Here is a 20,458-nt window from a genome sequence, read left to right as displayed (position 1 = left end):
GGGTGGGTGGTTGGCTGGCGCAAATGACACAATCGATTGTCTAAATGCCACCAAGAATTCACTCGATTTTATAGGATAAATTACTAAATTAAATTTTAGGTATAATTACACTTTGGTCACATAGTTGGCCTAAATTATAAATTATTTCATGTGGTTTAAATAGTTTACGGAGGATTTTCATGGTAAACTATAATTATAAATCATTCTCTGAACACGTTTTTTATCCATCAAATTAACAGATTTCGTTAGTCAGTCACGTCACACCTGATAAGAATCTGTTAACTTGGTGAATGTAAAATGTGTCCAGTGACTGATTTGTAATTATAGTTTACCACGATGATTCTCCATGAACTTTTTGAACCACAGGATGTGATTTATAATTTAGGCCAACCCCAATGACCAATGATGCAATTATTCCTAAATTTTACTGCCTTAACTACCCTACCACATCATTTGCCCTTACATTCCTTAAATTCACTGCAATTCGCGCATTATTAAATTACCACTTATTTTGAAAACTTAAATTAATAATAAGAGATAAATTTAATTATTAATTAATACTTTAACATTCTCTCCTCACGTGTAGGCTCAAACTCTCTTTTAATAGGCGAGGCTTAACACGTAGAATGTTTAATTGAAATGGGGTAAATGATGGAGTCAGGAATATAACTCAGAACATTTAGCTCTGATATCATATTAAATTATCATTTATCCTAAAAACTTCAACCGATAAAAATAGATAAATTTAATTATTAATTAATACTTTGACACACACTTTGACCTACTAATATGTTAGAGAAAATAATTTCCTCAAATTATTTGTTCAATTTTTTTTTTAAATAATAAAAAAAAATTGATAAAATGGGTTTTACAAGTGGTATCTCACAATTATTTGTTCTAATTCACTTAAATTCGGACAAATAATTTAAAAATATTATAATCCATATGTAACCCAGTCAGATGAGAGGATCAAGTGCGGATGGAAAATGCCTAACACTTGACACTTGTTTGTTTATTTTTCTATAAATGCCATCATTTTGATTGTGCCAAAAGACAAAATTGCCCGACCTATTGATTTAATCTAAAATAAAATTGGTTTCCCAAAATACCCCTTATTTATTTGCCATAGTTTTTCAGTATTCAAACATAACTATTCTCCACTTTACAATGTTTTTATTTAAATCAAATATGTTTATATATATTAATGTTCTTCTTACGCAGGTATGGGATTTTGACACTTTTGCCATTTAAAAAGAAAGACCACACTCCCGAGCCAAAAAAAATGTGGATTTACATTCTTACTGAGGGTATATTTGATATTGTGATTTTATAAATAAATAAAAAAAGGAGTAATTTTAAATTAAATCACAAAAAAATAGATCATATATAATTGTATTTTTTTAAAAAAACACAGAATTTTTTATTTTTTTTCAAATCGAATGCAATGGGATTTTTTTAAAAAAAATTGTAATTTTAAAAGATAAACTGCAATTTTATAAGCCAAACTACAATTTTATCAAATTTTTAACTGCATTTTTGAAAATTACATTTTTAAATTACACATTTTTAAATCACAAATCTAAACATACCTTAAAAAACACTTATAGGATAATTCACATTCCCATGAGAATATAGATTACATCCACTTAAATGCAATCAAACAAAGCTATATTTTAGGATTCACAGCAATCTTAAAAGATTACCTGCTTTCAAACACCCCATACTTAAAAGTAAAATCAAAACGGCCAATACTTAAAAAGAGTAAAATCAAAATCAGGGGACAAGATGTTGTCCGCCAGCCTCAAAGCCCAATAGTTACTGAATTTTGATACTATAAAAACCAGAGTGTTAGAATTTTGAAGTATAAAAAGGAAAAAATTATATAAAAGTAATCTAATATTATTCAGGAACGTATTGAGTAATATAATAGAGAAGCAAAGATTGTAAATACCAGTACCGTGCTTCAAGCAGGCGACGGCATTGCCCGTATTTATGGACTGAATTTTGATACTATAAAAACCACAATGTTGGAATTTTGAAGATCTATAAAGGGGTAAAATATAAAAAAGTCTCATGAACTAACCTTTGATTTTAAAATAACCACTTAAATTTTTAAGTATGCTAAAGTGACTAATCAAACAACCAAAGTGTGCTAAAATAGACATTTTTTAATTATATTCCTATAATACCCTTATTCTATTAAAAACTAAAACAAAAATTAATAAAAAAACAATTTTTTAAACAAAAAAATAAAGGAATTAATATAAAATTAAAAAGTTAAATAAATTCTCAGAATTTGACTACAATGACTAAATTGTTATTTTTGGCATAACCTGAAGACCTTTGAATTATTTTTATTCCGCAGTGAGCGATTTGTAATTCAGGCCAACCACGTGTATTGATTTTGCATTTATTTTTTTCTTTTCTTTTATTTTATTTTATTTTATTTTATTTTTAAAAAAAAAAGAGTTTAGTTTTGTTTTTAAAAAAGAAAAAAAGTTTTTAAGAGAACAAGGGTATTATAGGAATATAATAAAAAAGTAGCATTTTTAGTACATTTTTGATAGTTTGATGGCTCACTTTACTACTTTAGCATACTTAAAAATTTAGAGAGCTATTTTAAAATAGATTGTTAGTTCATAAAGTTTTTTAATATTTTTCCTTTTATAAAGTTAGCAGCATATATTATGCCAAAAGAAAACTGAAATTAAAATTTTTTGGTTTGGTGTGAGCAAAAATAATACTAGTAAACAAAAAATGATTTTTCCGATCAACAACAACTTTATCACTATATGGGAAAAAATTGTTTGTGCCTCTCAAAAATATAATGGTGTGTTTGGGTTTACGATTTTAAAATAGTGATTTTAAAATATGCGACTTGAGAAAATACTTTTTAAAAATGCAGTTAAACGTTTGGCAGAATCGCAGTTTGGCTTTTAAAATCGCATGTTAACCTTTAAAATTTTGCATTTTCAAAAAAACACATAATTGGCTGCGATTTGAAAAAGTAATTTTCTACGTTTTCAAATCGCAATTTTCAAACGATTCATGTTATACGATTTGGTTTTAAATGACACTTTTTGTCTCCAAAATTACAATCTCAAATGCACGCCATGTCATTTTTATGACCTTGTCTTTCTTCCATGGTAAAGAAACTAATGATTACACAGAAAGATTTTGGCTTCCACACCTTTTGAACGTGTGGGCTGTTGTGTATTTATAAATCATTCAGTCAACAAGTCCACAAGCCTATTTTCTATTCAAACGTGATACATTTAAATTACTCCTAGCTAGCTGTTTAGGACGTTTCCATATATCGTGGGATCAATCTTGCTGTTAGGAGATTTCGCATGAATCGTGGGATCCAATGTGCTGTTTAGATTGAGTTGTTAATCAGCTTCAATATCTTGTGAGATGGGATTTGATGAGTGTGCTTTGATACTTCGACCTTCAAAGAAACAATAAAAAAATTTGTGATTTTCTTGAAAGTATTTTCAATCAAAAATATTTTTCTTCGGGAACTATTTTACGCTGTGACAAAATTTTAACCATTTTTAAAATTAATATTGGGAAAATTTTTGGTACATGCATTATTCATACGTTTGACGGTTTGAGTCACGCCACAGCCCCAAATATCTGCATGGTAGACGGACCGGGCTTCAAGCCAAGCCTTGGACTCCTTTTACCGTTGCTAACCCGCCCCATTAGAGTCTGGTTCCTGCTCAGCCCGAGTATTTAATTGATCTGCTCACCATAATCGTTAGGGGTGTATAAGCGGGACGGTTATTAATCGAAAATAACCGCTAACTGAAAAACCGAAATAATCACAATCGGATAACCGAGTATTCTATTGCGGTTATCGGTTATAACATTTTAAAAAATTGGTTAATAACCAGGTAACCAATAACCGGTTTTTATTTTATTATTATTATATATATTTATATATATAACCCAATGTTTCACTTCCATCTGGTCTGTTTGTTACCAAATTTATAAAACCTCTTCAATGCTCTGTTTCCTTTTATCTTGATTACTGTGGTTTTTAGGATCTAAAGACGAAGAAGCTGATTGGTGGAGGTCATTAAGTGAATGGTTTGTACTGCATCAATCATGTCTCTGCAAGTCCCGCTCTTCAATCTTCCTCAAGTTCTGATTCATTTCAATGGCATTGTCATCTTCGTCACCCATCTGTTCATATTTTGCGTCACTTAGTTCCTAGGCTCAAGTTCTAATTCATTTCAATGGCGCTGTTGTCTTGGTACTGATTCCTGTATTTTCCATTATATATATATATACATGGTATTTAACATTGAATATTGAATTTTACCAAAAAAAAAACTGAAAAGATTCAACAATATGGAAAATCGATTATCCTGTTAATATCTGATTTTTAATATCTGGATAGTAGGTTAAAACCACATCCGGTCTACCGGTAAACCGGTTGTGATTGCGGTTGCAATTGCAATTGCGGTTATTAAAATGAAAAGAATTGAATACTCTATAACCACACTCGATTGTACGGGCTTGTTTGGCAAGTAACATTACAGAACAGAACAGAGTAGTGGGTTGTTAGTTTTGAAATTAGTAAAAAGTGATAATGTGATATAAAATAAAAAGAATTTGTATAAAAAAGTGAAAAAATTTTGTATTGTAGTAAATTTTTTTATTTGAATAGTAATAAAAAATTATTGATGTGATATAAAAAAGTGAAAAAAGTAGGAATATTTTGATATTGATTAGTAGTGAAAAATATAAAAAAAAAAGAAAAAAAAGAAAAAAGAAAAAGTACATAAACAATACCGTAATGTATTGTTCGTTGACAAACAACCCCTACATCTCTAAATTATTTATTATTAAGTCGCTCCTTTGTCACGGTGAGAACAACGAAGAATCGAGCGAGAGAGAGATGGGAGGAGAAGAAACAGTAGTACATCGAGGCTCGCTCGCTGCTCCTCTAATCTTCATGATTGTCATCAGCTTCCAGCTCCTCTCCAGGTGGCTCGAATACTTACAAAAGGTACATTCAGATAAATTAAGCTTCATTCGGTTCCTGTGCGCTAATACATTGAAGATTCAAATACTGTTGTGTGATTTATGTGATACTTATTTCTGTGAATTGGAATGCGGTTGCGAGGAGAGGTGGTATCGCATTATTGCTTAGGAATCGGTATTGTAGTTGATCGATTGTTATACTTGATAGTTTTTAAAAATCTGTGGCACAATTTGAATTTTATAGAATTGAATTTTGTTCTCAAAATTGGTTGATTTTATATCAGCATTTTTTTTTTTCAGAATTCGCCTCAAAGCAAAATATACTGTTAACGGAAAAGCTTAACTGAAACTAAGACTATGAATCTTAGGTTATCTTGAAGTGTTTTGAAAGGTTGGGCATTGAAAATTACGATTGTCTGCAACGTAGCAGTTCACGAACACGTGTGTGTGCGCGCGCGCGTGTATTCATAGATAGATAGATGGATGGATAAATAGACAGATGTATATAAATATAGATATAAATAATGTTTGTTAACAGCAATAATTGTTTGCTGGTTTTCTCAGGGAAAGATTTTGGTCTGCTCACTCCCCATGCCATAATTTTTTGTTGTATAGGAACCAAGAGATTACTCTTGTATTGGATATCTGGGGATAAATATTTTGAGGTTGCAAATTTCTTTGACTAATTGAAATTTATTATTCTTAATATAATATTGGCAGTGAGGCACACGAAGTTGATTTCTACTGAAGTTGCCTGTTCTTAAATAAACTCTTATTGGGTCATGTGGTTTCTTTTCAGAAAGGATCCAAGAGTGCAGTGGTAATCCAGTTGCGTGGAGAGATAAAACAACTACTGAAAGAAGCGAGCTCCTTGTCACAGTGAGTGATTCTAGTGGTTTATGTGAAGTCTCTTCCCTCACCTCCCCATCTAAATCCATCATATAGAAATTTTGTTAATGTCATGGGCATTCACACTCACGTTGTTGCGAGGTTAAAAACTTCTTATTTGATATGATTAGCTTAGTTTACTTGTATGTTTGCCTGAAAAACTTTAAGCATATGTTGTTTGTTTAACTTCACGTTTTTTTTGTGTTAATTGACAGTTGTACTTCGAAGCATTTTACTTTCAATGATGATATCTCTTTTTTCTTTTCTTTTTTTCATATATATATATAGGTAATTGACCCCAAGGGGACTTTCAATGAAGATATCTCATGAATAGTAAATGCCGATTCAAATGAAATATAAAATTTGTGTCATATTTATGACCTGTTGCATGTACCTTTGTCATGATTGACATTGTTGCCATTAGGATGTAACACTTCTAATCATTCTTGTGTTGCCTTTCTCTTGTTGGTGGAATTTTTTTACCACATATATTTTTTAGTAGGGGCACTACTATCAAAACTCTGATTAAGCCTAAAACAACATTTCATGGGTATTAGTTTTCGGATGAAACAACTTGGTAAAATATTTTGTGACGTTTAATCATTAGTCGTATATTATCAAGCATCATGCAACCTTTGTAATTATTGCAAAATCTTGCAATGCACTTCTGTGCTGCCTAATGAGGACCCTAGACTCGTAGTAGATTATGTCTAGAATTAATTCTGCTTTAAAAAAGTTATGCTTGTCGGGTATCTATTTAGGATGAACTGAGCAATTCTTTGAAAATGTCTTTGATGAGACAATTTGAAATAAATTAATCACCTGTGCATTGTCATAAACATATGTAGTTCCCCAAGCATGCTTGAAACATCAATGGTGGAATTAGTGGAATATTTTGGTCTTAAATATCAATTTTCTTGTCAAAGAGTCTATGTTAAACATCGACATAACCATATGATTTGCTTCTTTATTGATTGCAGGCCATCAACATTCGCACAAGCTGCAAAACTTAGGAGGTCAGCAACTGCCAAGGAGAAGGAACTTGCAAATTGTGAGGCAATTTACAGCTCAACTCATTCGCTTATATTTATTCATTCTAGGGACTTGTCAGCATGTATAATTTATAAAGTTGTATTTCTTCTAATTTGTTGAATGATCAATTGTGCTATTATGGAAATTATTTGCTGCTTACTGATCACGCCGGTCATTGTCTTGAGTTTTCAGCCTACTAGCTTCCTTTAGATTTATTGTGTCGACTGTTATTCTTTTAATTCATTTATGTCTAATGTAGTTATCGCACCTGGCACCCCCATTATGCAAACCTTAAAATAAACCAACAAAAAACCCTTAGGAGATCCTTCTTGTGGAGGTTTTTGTGCTTTATCTTTTTATTTCCTATTTCGATTGAACTTTAACTCCTGCTGCTTTCTTTTCTGACATCCATGTCTTCCAGGTTGGAAATTATTCGACTTCTGTTAATTTGTTTTATTGTTCTAGTTTTAGTTTATTTTTTCCCCCATACAAAAGGAAACTTCTGACACTTCACTTATTTCCAGATCAAGAATCACAGAGCAAGGAAATGAAAATGTCATATGATTTGTATCTGAAAGTTCTATTTCTTACTAAGGTGATTTTGGAGTATCTTGGGGATTTGTCAAGTTAACTTGCTCCCTTGGTTGGGTTTCAAAAAGTTTATTAATCTGGTTGTGACTTGTAGGTTTTGACATATTTTGTGCTCATTTTCTGGTTTTGGAGGGTTCCCGTTGCCTCTATATCTCAGCAACTTGTGCAACCCTTTGGTAATTGCTTCTTTTTTTTGGATGAATTTTGGTAATTGCTTCTTGCCATTAATCATTTTATTATGTTTGCAAATGCTCTTGCAGTTCTGCTCTGTATATGTGTAGTTTGATTGATCAGCTTATGACATGCTTTTGTAAACTAAGACCTCATTTGTTTCGACCTAAAATGTTTTATCCCGTTGTTTAGTTTTGCTTGGAAAACATTTTTCGGTCAACTGTAAAACAACCCTTTATTTTCCATAAAATGGTTTACATTTTTCTAAGGCGTAAAACATTTTCTTTCACACAACTACTGTCTTCAAATATCTCCTTCTCGCAAACACCCACACCATGGCACACCCCAGTATTAGCCCCTCCTGCAAGCACCAACCCCTGTCGGAGCCACTCCCACCAGCGGAAAATGTTTGTGTGGAAAATTCAATGCATACCAAACAACAGGGAGATAGTTGAACATCGGAAAATAAGTAGTTTTCCAAGAATATGTTCAGTTGAAAGTCAAAATAAACGGGACCTAACATAAGAATGGACTAAGTAGACAAACAGCAGGTGGTGGGGCAGAACAGGGTACGCCTCCCCCTCAGACACACACACAGATACGTTATCTTATGTTTGCTTTTCGTGAAAAAACACCAATTGTGTATATATATATATATATAAAGGGAAATTAGTAAAGCCTTTGATTCAACTTTGCTCTTATGGTTATTTAATAAGTTAGGTAACCTCTGCAGGACAATACGTATTATCAACATAACCTCCAAATTTTATGTAGATTTTCATTTCCGCCCACAGCATTCTGTTTAAAATTTTATTGAGCTAATAATACTATGCTACTTTCCAAATTTCCTTCCACTGGTAGGCATGATATTCATCAAGAATAAAATTCAAACTATACAGAATATTCCTGCCATATTTTGTATTTAAGTATCTGTTTCTTTTTATTTTTCTTTGCAGGGAGGATGTTATCTTGGAGAGCTGGAGCTACCTTAAACAACAATGTTATGGTAAATAGCCTTTTATATTAACTTTTTCTCTTCTCTTATTGTATCCGCTATAAGAGTAGCCCTAGGTGAAGAATGGAGAATTTGTTACAGTAGCTATCCACTGAGAAATGGCTGGGCTGAGCCTCACTTCCTATACTGGCTGTAGTGCATCTTAAACTGTTGGGAATCCCTTAGAAAGGTTGGATGGAAATTTATTTATCAAGAGAACACTTGGTGCAACCTGATAATAGAAAAAGCTATGAAGTGGGTATTTCCGTGTTATCGTGGTGGCCATTGACCGATGTACAGGGATGAACACCTCCCATTGCATGCATTCTAATGCATATTTGTTCTTTTAATATTTGCTTCTGATTGGTCTCCCCATGTTAACTGCAGGTTGGGATAATACCTTGGTTAATAATATCTACCAGAGTAAGCAAACTTGTTTGCCGACTCTCCAAGTAGAAAAAGGATACTGGTGATTGCTATCCTCTCACTCAGAAATTGTATATAATTTTTGTTTTCTGAATTTCAAGGAAGAAAAACAATTTCATAACCATTTCCTGTTACAACGTACATTATTTTGTTTATTTATTATTTGTCCTGCATATAAATTCAGATAATGTAGTAAATAATAAAATAGCCTCTACGTCATTGTTATACAACGAGAGTAATGTGGCAGTCAAAATCAAATTTTTTTTTTATTTTATTTTATTATTATTATACAAATGCTGATCCAAGGGACACACTGATTCTAATAGAAATTGAATATTCCCAGTTGGTTGCTACAGCAATAAATTTACTCGTCAGCGTCATTGCTTTATCGTATTCTCCGTACGAACAATATGAGGATTTGGTCTTACAATTATCAAACCTGATTTCCCAAACACTATTAAGATTTAATGCAGTTCAACCTTATATTAAGAATAGATCAAGATGGTCAAAATTTGGCAGCGTTGGAAAAGGCAACGCCAAAAGCAATAGTCGGATGCACAATTTGCTTAGCATGGAACATTTGCTAACAACTTAATGAATGGCGGAATTCATACCAAAAAAAAAATAAAATGAATGAACGGCGGAAGACTAAAAGATTGCCCTTTAAAATGTAAATGCTTTTCTTCATTAAATTTCCCTTGCAGAACTTAGAGATCTTGTTGAAAAAGAAGTGTGCCAATGAAGCATAGCTAAGAAAAAATATTAGATAGAGCTAAGGGAGCTCTTTAGTCATATTAGACTTATGGTGAGTAATGGCTTCAAAAATAGATTCTAGCATCATGTAATGGGTGGGATCAAGCCCTCAAGATAGGCTTTTCGGCCTTGTTCAGTATTGTCTGTCATGACAGATCATTTGGAGCTTTCTAGTGTTTTTCATCAATGAAAAGTTAACTTTTTGAAGCGGTTCATGATTAGGAAGTGGATCACTTTATCTCGTTCTCCAATTTGTTGTATTCCTTCAAATAGAGACAAGGTAGTGAAGATAAATTTTGTTAGGTTCCTTCCAAACAAGGGTTGTTCAACATCAAATCGTACTACAACGTCCTTGTTCCCCATGATAGTACTCATTTCTCATGTATGAGTATTTGGCAGAATAAGGTTCACTTGAGAGTTTTTTTTTGCCTGATTGGCCACATTAGGGAAGATCATTTCCATGGATAATCTAAGAAAGCAACATGTCATTGTGGTTGATTGGTACTGCATGTGTTAAGAAGAGTGGAAAATCAGTCGATCATTTTCTACTCTATTGTGAGATTCCCAGTGCTCTTTGGAATATTGTCGTCAACAATGTAAGGCTAGCCTGAGTCATGCTTAGTCGGGTTGTAGACCTCTTTGCTAGCTAGAAAGCGCAAGGTGGTAGGCCTCAGTTTGATGCAGTATAGAAGATTTCGTAATGATTTATGTAGTATTTTTAGAGGGAAAGAAATGATTGAAGCTTTGAGAGCATTGGTGGAATTAAAGGCTTTATTCTTTGACATTATACCTTTGGGCTACTATCTTCGACTTTAATATTTCTAGCTTTCATATTTTTTTAGATATTTTTTCTTCTAGTTAAGTCTCTATCTCTTGTATACATCAAGTGCATTTGAGTTGCACCTTTGAGGGAATAATGAGGTGATGTCTATATATATTATATATATTACCTCTAAGCAACTCTCTAAATATCTCCCACAAATTAGGATTCCCTTGCAATGCACCAAAATTAATAATTCTGCCATGTCTTTCCGCCACTCACTTTTTCCTTTAACAAAATTGCCAACACTAACTAAAAAGAAAGGGAGGGATGGAGGGAGAGAGAGAGAAAGAGAGAGAGAGAGAGAGAACAAAATCTATAAAATCCAAGTTCATGTTTACTTGAGTAAGAAAAACCTGCAACTGCAGGAGATACTCTCTTTATAATACATCAGTTAACCATATGAAAGGTACATGCACTTATCTAAAAAGGATAATAGACAAGCCAAAATCATGGCAATCAAAGCCTTCACATTCCCAAATTTATGATCAGTATGTACTGAAAAGGAAATTAAGCCAAAAAAAAATTCTGCTATATTAGATCAATGTATCCATTTGGCTTTTATCAACAATCATAAGATCACATACATGCTAAGAGATGGACACTAATAACCAGATGCAATACTGACATGGGCACCAAAAGGTTGGCTTAGACTTTCGTATCTCCATTTGGTAATATACTTTGTGCTTGTGCAAGCCGTTTCGATTCCTGCATTAGATGTGAAAGAGCTTAAAAGCTTAAGATAGTTAAACCAAAAGCAAAATAGCATTTTCTTTTTCTGTCTACTTTAAGGTATATGCCTTTCAAATGCTGACTAACATCATGAATCAAAATTAACTTAAAAAGTTCGGAGTTCGAATTTTGTGTGCCATACATTCAGTAACAAATCTACAGTTGAGATTATACACATTGATGCTTCTAGCATTTCATTCTTCTCATTGATAACTTGTGACTTTGCCCTAGCTTTGTTCTTATTTGATTAATGAACTATCTGAAGTCATTACTGCCAATAACTAATCATCACTCATTAATAACATAATCATTCAGGGAATGAAATGCACATCCAGTATGTTCAAGGAAGACATGTGCTTCACATTGTATGCAACAACAGAAGATTACAACAAAAAACACTAACAAATAAAGAGGTAACCTTTTGCAAATAGTGATTAGATCTTCAACCAAAGCAGAAAGGGAATGGGGAGAGGGTGGTTGGGAACTTGGGAGGATGTTCTTGTAATTTTGGCAAAACAAAAAATGAATGTTATATGGACGAAAAGTTAAGGAGGCAAATCTGTAGAGAAAATCATTCTAAGAAACTGGAGGGTCAACAAAATATTACTTACAGCAGCAGAGGCTGCACGTATCTCTCTGTAAGATTCAACTTCATCAGGAAATGTTTGCTCGAGTTCTTCCAGAAGATGTTTGCGTAAACCCTGAAAAAATTAAACCACACACAAGCAAAAAATTCAATAGCAAATCTCAAACTTACTTGAAGCATTGAAATAGATAAATAGTTATATAAATGTGTCATATCAAGATATAAAGCCAACCTTAAAGGCATCCGTTTTGCCTTTGGTGATCTGATTTTTGGCAATACAGCTGTTTATGACATCCCTTGTGAATTCGTCTGGATTCTTTCCATCATCAATCAAACTAAAAGCAAAAGTAAAATATCAGTTATCAGAAAATAAAGAAAAGCTTGAATTAGGTCATAAAAGAATAATTGCAGTTGAAGAAGAGGCAATCATGGAAAAAACTCACCTAAGAACCTCCATAGGAACCTGAATGTTGCACTTCTCAGCTAATTTAACCATGTTGTCGAGCTCCATAACAAGAGAATTGCTGCAGAATCAAGCCCACATAAATAAATTTCTTGGTAAACCAAGTAACAAATAAAATAATTAATTGCAACAGAAAGGATTGCAGAAAGGTACAGGCGTTGGAGAAGAGGAAGCTGAGAGGCAGCATTGAAGGAAGACACAGTAAGGTAGAGCTGGTGAAGAAGGCCCAAATTTTTCTGGATAGAGTTAATGACCTGGTTCAAGTTCTGCTTTGGATCGTCCACATCAGTCGTTGCCGTGTCATTGGCTTGAGAGATGATCATCCCATTGCCGCTACCACCAGTCCCTGCTGCTGCTGCATTCTGTGACGAATCCATCGTTGTGTTTTACTTCCAAGACCTCTCTAAAACCCTTGAAAATGAATCTGTCACACAGAAATAAAGAATGTATAATATGAATGTAAAGAAAATAACATAAAACAATTTTTTTTTTTTTTATAAGTAAAACAATTAACAGTAAAATAACATAAAACAATTAACCGTAAAAAGTTGATCTTTCCTCAGATGTCAAAAAATGTTAACTCATCCATCGATATAATCCAACCAAGACAATTATCAGTGCATCAATCATATGTATAAACAAAACCACGCTATTTAAGAATTATATTCAAATGGATTTCTCTTATCTAATCCTCTTTTTGGCGATTTAAGAGTTATTTAGAATATTATCCATTCTTAAAATGAAACTTGTTGGCACCAATACTGCATAGTGTGGGCCAATTATGCAACATCTGCATCACTTCATCTCTAAACAATAACAGCAACAACACTGACTCTAGGCTTTTCATATAATTGCAGGACATCCTTAATTAAACGGAGAAACTATATGAAAAACATTTCCGCATCCAGTCACGTGTTTGTTACAAAAAAATGGTAAATCATTAGATTATCCAAGTAAGATATAATGTGAATAATCACCTTAGCTTCTTAGACTCTTCATTGGCCCCAAACAACGTAGCCAAATCCTTCACATCCTCCTCCCCACCAAGATTTTCAATTCTAATCATTCTGTGTTTTTCTTTTAGAGGATGAGTAAATCACTGCACCACAGATGACGTTGCATCTTTTTTCTTTTTTTCTTAAGAAAATATAAAAAAACAAAGACACATAAACTCTCAGTATATCTTTAGCTTTCTCTTCCTTCAGGTTTTAAGCGACCAACCAGATCTATTATCACTGCACAACTTATTCGACACCGTTTCTATGAGACTGTCATCATGTTGAAGGATCACTCAGCAGCATTAACACAAAGAACCCAGCATTTACACCACAATATCAAACCCCAGAAATCAATTTACCCTTTAAAATACAAATTACACATTAAATATCAGAAAACCAACCTGAACAGAGCAAACCCCAGAAACAGGTTCAAGAAACCCACATCAAATATCAGAGAATGGTACTAAACTAGCAAATCCAGAAGCTCAAAAAGCTAATTAGCACATACGTAACATGAAAAGGCTTCAAATTGATCGTAAACCAAGTAAAATTGAGAAACACCAAGATCAGAAATAGCTCCAAACAATCCAAAATTGCACACTTTTTGATATAAACCATGATTAGAAACAACCCCCAAAACAACAGAAAATCAATCGAACTTACAAAGTCTGTTCGACGAAAAAAGTGGCCGATGTATTCCTGTGACCGTTGGAGAGCCAAGAAAGCTAATTTGTGTTTTAGAAATTAAAAGAGTTTTGAGTCCAATTATAAGATCGAGTGGATTTTAATTTGGGCATTTATATTTCTAAATCTAGTCCCTATAAAATGGGAAATTATATTTCACACTGTATCGCCCATTATTTTTATGTTTTTTAAGAAAATATTTATATTATTCATCTCACAAAACAATAGGGATAATTGCACCACTGGATCCTGAGGTTGGCCTAAATTACGAATCACTATATGTGGTACTATAATTACAAATCACTCCCCAAACCTGTTTTCTGTCCACCAAGTAAACAAAGTCCGTTAGTAGATTACAATACAAATGATATTTAGAGGTTGTCTCACTACTTATATGACGTACAAACTAACGGATTTTGTTAACTTGGTGAACCAAAAACGGGTTTAGGAAGTGATTTGTAATTATATTTTACCACAAAGACCAATTTATTAACTTTTTGTACCACATGAAGTGATTCGTAATTTAGGCTAACTCAGAGACTAGTGATGCAATTATCACAAAATAATATTATAAATACAAAAACAAAAATCTTCCGTCCAATCTTAGTATATGACATATTTACCAACTGTTTTAACTAAACCATGAGCAATAGAGTGTACCTTCCATTTGACATAAACTATTTGCCAAACTGGCATCATTTTAAGCACATCTCTAATTTCGTTCATTAGATGTCTATATCTATTTTAGTATCATTTGCTCGATTTAATAGCATTAACTATTTAGAGCGTATCACTCTCCACACAATTTGTCGCTAACCCAAATCTCTACAAAACTTTGCATTAGGGCTGTCAACACTTCAGCAGTGATGAGTTCAAGATTTCCTAGCTTTGTCAGGCTTTTTGTAGCTATTACGTATCCCTCGTGGTCCCTTACTATGGCTCCCAATCCCATACGCCCAGTAATCTTATCAATTGCCACATCCAAGTTAACTCTGTAAACGTCAGTTGGTGGTGCTTCCCATCGAATATGTGTTATCCCTCCATTCGTTTGTTTCCCATCCCTCTGATAAGGAACTCCCCCCTTTAGGCCTCTATAGTGTTCTGACGGAACCATATTCTTCGAGATATAACCACAAATAACTTGAATTCTTCGATAAAACAATTTGAGGACATACCCTCCACAACTTGCAAAAATTCAGAGCCGTTACACGAGCTATCTTCATTTTTCTTCCCACACACTCCCAAACATCCCAAGCAAAAGGCAACTCCATAAAATATATATGACGCTTTCACCCACAATACCACAAATAGAAACATAAAGAGTCATTAGTAATACCTCGTTTCAATAAATTTTCTTTGCGGGCATAAGGTTGGGGCAGGCATGTCAAAGGAACATCTTTACTACATATAGTAATTTCATACTCCAGATAAGGCGCCAAATGTCTTTGCCTCTCTCACTATTGGATCCCTCTCATCGCCCTTATCTTAAAACGGCGTTAATTCGATACAATTTTGTCAAGTTATCCCTTATATTTTTTGTACTGGGTTTTTTTTTTTTTTTTTTTTTTTGATTGATAGCAAATCTTGTATATATTATTCAAGTTTCCAAACATCTCACTTAAGAGTACTCCGTTATGATTTGGTGTTAAATCCTAACTAAGTACCCAAAATACCCCTTTTTTTTTTTTTTTTTTAAGGAAAAAATGCTAAGATTTAAGTGTTGGTCATAATTTAACATAATTTACAAAAATATTCATGCCTGAATCTTTGAAAAATTTTATAATTTTTTTTAAAAAATAAACACATGAGTATTTTAAGAATTTTGGCAAGATTTAACAGCAACTCCTAATGAAGTACTAAGTGAGACGTTTAAAAACTTGGATACCAAAGTTTGAGACATTTGCTAGTTCAATACCATTATCTCAAAACGACGTATAATTCGTAGGGGTGTAAATCCGGACCAGTTATAACCTGTCAGGAAACCGACTCTGGGCACTAACCAACTCCGAAAAACATGGAAACCAAGTTGGTACCCAGTTATTTATAACCTAGTACTTTGACACGAAGCCAAGTATTAGTATTCAAAAAATCTGATTACAATCGGGTAACCGGCTCTGAGTCTATTAATATATTTAAAAAATAAATAAAAATTACCCCATACCCTTTTACCCTAACATGGGGACCTTTCCGCCATTTCACTTTTGTCTTAAGCCATTTTCTGATATCTCTACATTTCACTTTTACCCTAAAGCTTCACGCTGCCATCTTCTTGTCTTCACGAATCATGCCCTGCCTTCTTCTTCGGTTCTTCTTATTCACTCCTTCTTCAGTTCTTCGTCTTCAATTCTTCAAGGCCATTTCAGTTCTTCATTTTGACTCCTTCAATTCTTGAATTTTCAAATCCTCAACTCTGCCTCTAAAATCCCTTTCTCTTTACAATGTTAGGAACTCTAACCCTCCCCGCCAGAAATCCCCTTTGTTTCCACATTCACCAAGGTCGATTCGGCCACAAAGATGCATGCAGAGACCGTCCAGCCTGTACGAGATGCTCCGAGTCAAGTGGACGACGTCGCCGACGGAGATCAAGACAGCATATCACCCGGATGCGGTGCAATCGGACGGCCAAGATTTCATGGAGATCCACAACGCCTATGCCACGCTGTCCGATCCAGTGGATTTCATGGAGATTTACTTTGATCTGTACCACTTATTTTGTTTTGGTTGTGAATTTTTGTTGTTTGCAGTTTAGTTGCTGAGAAAATGCGAGAAATGAACGGAATTGGAATTCTGGTTTCTGTATGGTTTTTCAATTTTTTTAATTACCCGGCCTGGATAACCGGTTTTCACCCGGGTAACCGGGTAAAACCCAATTAAGTGGGATACCCGGTTTCGGTTACTGAAATTCAATAACTGGCTCCGGATTTACTCACCTAATAATTTGATACCATTTTTTGAAGTTATTTCAAAAATAAATTAGAAGAAAAAATTATATTTACCCATTCAAATTACCCCAAACAAAAAAAAAAAAAGTCTACTATTTTTTTGAAATGAAACAAAAGACTTCATTACTGAATATAAGCCCCACAGGGGATTACACTTGACCAAAGGCCAATACAAATACAAGAGAAGCTCATACATGCCTGAAGGCAAAAAACCACTGCCCGTAGGCCATTGTGGCTAGATTGTAACTAGAGATAAAGAAACTCCATCCACTAAGTCAAGAAAACCTGACTTAAAGTAGTCTGTCAATTGATAGATTGTGAGAAAGATCAAGAATATACATAACAACAACTACTCAAATAATAAATAAACATTACAAGGAGTAGACTTTAAGCCTCTCTTAACAATAAAACACAACTTAGCACAAAGAAGAGAAGAGAGGCAGATCTAGCATCAAGCCATCAAACAGTTCCCATAATGTCTGAAAATTACAAAGGGAAACCGTAACAGAAGACACAAGCAGAAAAAAAACAACACAGAGAAAAAACAGCCGGAGACAACGGCGTGTGAGGAACACGCGCCATCACCAGTACCACTCAGCCGAAGATCAGCCGCCGGAGACCCCATCCCCACCGTGCAAGGCCAGAAAATCGCGGAACATGGCCGTCACGTGTGCCAAAAAGCAAAGGACTCTCTGGCGCGTACAGGCCACGCGCCGAACTCCGACATACGGCGTGACCTATGCGACCGGCAGCAGGAGTAGATGGCGACGGAGAACTTGGCTAAGGGGTGCGTGTCTAGCAAAAATCGGCGGACGTGTGTAGATCTAGCTTCAAAAAGCTGAAGAAAAAACAATAGAAAACCGGCCAAAAACACTCCAACGACGACACAACAAACCGGCCACTCCCCCAACTTGAACAACTAGCGTTGAGACTTCATGCCTGAGCCAACAAAGCACAAACCATCATAGCCCAAAGGGCTAAGTGAACAGCAACCCCAACCGGATCAATCGGGGGAACAAAAGCTCCTACAGCCCTAAAGGCTGAGAGAATAATTAAACTCTAAGAAAACTAGGAGACACCACCACCGGGAGAGGGAGACGTAGAGCCTCCCTCTCCTAGCAAAACCAACTTCAAACTAAGGACTCTCTCTCAAGAAAAAAAAAAAAACGGGAGCTTCTCTCTCCTCAACTTTCTGTATCTTAACTGATGTTTATTAGACTTAATTTCCGATGATAAAAAAAAAAAAAAAAAAAAAAAAAAAAAAAAAAAGAGTCTACTTACACAAGATAAATTACAAATATCCTTATACAAAGCGAGGGCATTTTCATCATTTTTAAAGATATTTTTAAGATTTAACAGAAAATCTTAACTTGCAACAAATTCAAAGGTTGAGGGATAAAATTGAAAGTTTTAGAACTTTAAAAGGTAAATTTCAAATCCAATGAAAGTTCGAAGAATTTTTGAAATTTCTCATTTTTCTTATATCTTCTCACCTTCTTATTCCTTTTTCCTTCTATTTTCTTTCTTTCTTTTTGTCTACTTTATGCAACCTTCCATATTCGTGAAACATCTGAAATGGCTGCGACAAACATGCGGATCTGAAAAAACCTCTGCCTTATGCTCCGTTTGTTTCGACAAAAAATGTTTTTCAGGAAGTTATTTTTCAGGAAAATGTTTTTCGCTGAAAGCATTTTTCGGTGTTTGGCGCGTATAAAAAATCACCTGACATCACCCAAAAAACCCACTAAACACAAATAATAATTTTTTATAATAAATAATTATTATTTCAATCATTATTTCACACTACTTTTTATAACACCGATTATTATACACAACTTTTTATACATTCAATAATTTTTTATCATTAAAAAACACTACTTTTCAATCTAAAAAATCCAACACCCAAACACAATTTCAAAAAGAATTTAAATTTTATTCATCATCCAAACACATTTTATTTGCCTCGAAATTTACAAACCAAATAAGAATTCAATTCTGATTTCAAAAATCTAACACCCAAACAGACCATTAAGATTCGGAATCCTTATCTCATTCTTCTCCCTCTTTTTCGTTTTCCCTAGCCTTCATTTAGATTCAAAATCCCTAACTTTCACGTCCGTTCTCCACTGACGATGACCATCAAATACCAGGTTTTTGGGTTTTTCGTCGACAGTAAGCTTGACCGTCCACCGTCTTTCGTTCTCAAGCTTTTTGGTTTGTGGGTTTTTACCGTCAACAACCACTGATCGACGACGCAAAACCCAGGTTTGCGGGGGTTTTTTTTAATCCTTTTGCAGGCTTGTGGGTTTGGTTTTTTCTCTATTAGTCTCTCTTGCTTATGGTTTGTGTACATCAAGAACCATGGATCTATGCTTTTGATCCAGAGTAATCACGGTTGAGCGTGTGGTTAAGGTAATTCTGTGACGTCCCACATCGCCTGGGAATGAGGATGTGCTTATATGTATAAATGCACCCTTTATGACACAACGCGTTTTAAAGCCGTGACGGTCATGAACTTATCAGAACTCCGCAATTAAGCGTGCTTTTGCGAGAGCAATCCCAGGATGGGTGACCTTCTGAGAAGTCTGATTTGGGGAGCCAAAAGCGGACAATATTGTGTCATTGGGGGTGGGTCGTTACAATTGGTATCAGAGCCATTGCCCAGCCTGAGATGGTGGGAGCGTGCACAAGCCAATGAGGGACGCCAGCGGGGACGCTGGTTCCAAAGAGGGGGTGATTGTGACATCCCACATCGCCTGTGAATGATGATGTGCTTATATGTATAAATGCACCCTTCATGACACAACACGTTTTAAAGCCGTGATGGTCATGAACCTATTAGAACTCTGCAGTTAAGCGTGCTTCTGCGAGAGCAATCCCAGGATGGGTGACCTCCTGGGAAGTCTGATTTGGGGAGCCAAAAGCGGACAATATTGTGTCATTGGGGGTGGGTCGTTACAAATTCTCTCTTCCTCTCACTTATCAAAGCTTTAGTAACTGATTTGAAGTATAATTAGCAGCGAACAAGATTTTTTTACTTGTTAAATCGAAGCGTTGGGAGTAGTAGTAATAAGTGATAGATGTGATATAAAGTAAAAATAATTTGTATAAAAAAGTGAAAATGTTTTGTATTGCAGTGAATTTTTTTTATTTAAATAGTAATAAAAAATTATTGATGTGATATAAAGTTAGAATGTTAAGACCTCTCCCCTTTTTCTCTCTCTTCTTCTCCCCTCTCCAGAAACTTCTTCCCACCGTTTGGTCTTACTGCTTGCCGGGGGAGGGAGGCTTCAAGTCTCCCTCCTCCCGGTTTTTTTTGGTTTTTTTTTTTGTTTCTTCTCTCTACCCTTTTCGGGCTAGAGAGGTTAGAGTCTCCCAGCCACTAG

At 34.5% G+C, this 20,458-nt stretch overlaps 2 protein-coding genes across 3 annotated transcripts; one reads left to right on the top strand and one right to left on the bottom strand.

Annotated features, from left to right (window-relative positions):
• Window positions 1-4,835: 4,835 nt before the first annotated feature.
• Window positions 4,836-9,218, top strand: LOC133852136 (protein GET1-like). Of its 2 annotated transcripts, none has more exons than XM_062288814.1 (7): window positions 4,836-5,017; window positions 5,792-5,871; window positions 6,861-6,931; window positions 7,437-7,507; window positions 7,598-7,679; window positions 8,631-8,680; window positions 9,056-9,218. In XM_062288814.1, the coding sequence occupies exons 1-7, from the start codon at window positions 4,907-4,909 to the stop codon at window positions 9,122-9,124; spliced, it is 534 nt and encodes a 177-aa protein (XP_062144798.1). In that variant the 5' UTR covers window positions 4,836-4,906; the 3' UTR covers window positions 9,125-9,218. The 2 variants fall into 2 exon arrangements, with proteins under 2 accessions (XP_062144798.1, XP_062144797.1); XM_062288813.1 differs by having other exon boundaries at window positions 7,598-7,710.
• Window positions 9,219-11,105: 1,887 nt separating this feature from the next.
• LOC133851700 (mediator of RNA polymerase II transcription subunit 10b-like) lies at window positions 11,106-14,242 on the bottom strand. The gene is made up of 6 exons (XM_062288245.1): window positions 14,110-14,242; window positions 12,602-12,872; window positions 12,429-12,509; window positions 12,218-12,320; window positions 12,011-12,100; window positions 11,106-11,375 (listed from the first exon to the last, which is right to left on the bottom strand). The coding sequence occupies exons 2-6, from the start codon at window positions 12,823-12,825 to the stop codon at window positions 11,316-11,318; spliced, it is 558 nt and encodes a 185-aa protein (XP_062144229.1). The 5' UTR covers window positions 12,826-12,872; window positions 14,110-14,242; the 3' UTR covers window positions 11,106-11,315.
• Window positions 14,243-20,458: the final 6,216 nt, after the last annotated feature.

Source organism: Alnus glutinosa, chromosome 12 (genome assembly GCF_958979055.1).
Source record: "Alnus glutinosa chromosome 12, dhAlnGlut1.1, whole genome shotgun sequence".
Lineage (NCBI taxonomy): Eukaryota > Viridiplantae > Streptophyta > Magnoliopsida > Fagales > Betulaceae > Alnus > Alnus glutinosa.
Note: the sequence above shows the minus strand (reverse complement) of the source record. Positions and strands in the feature narration are given on the sequence as shown.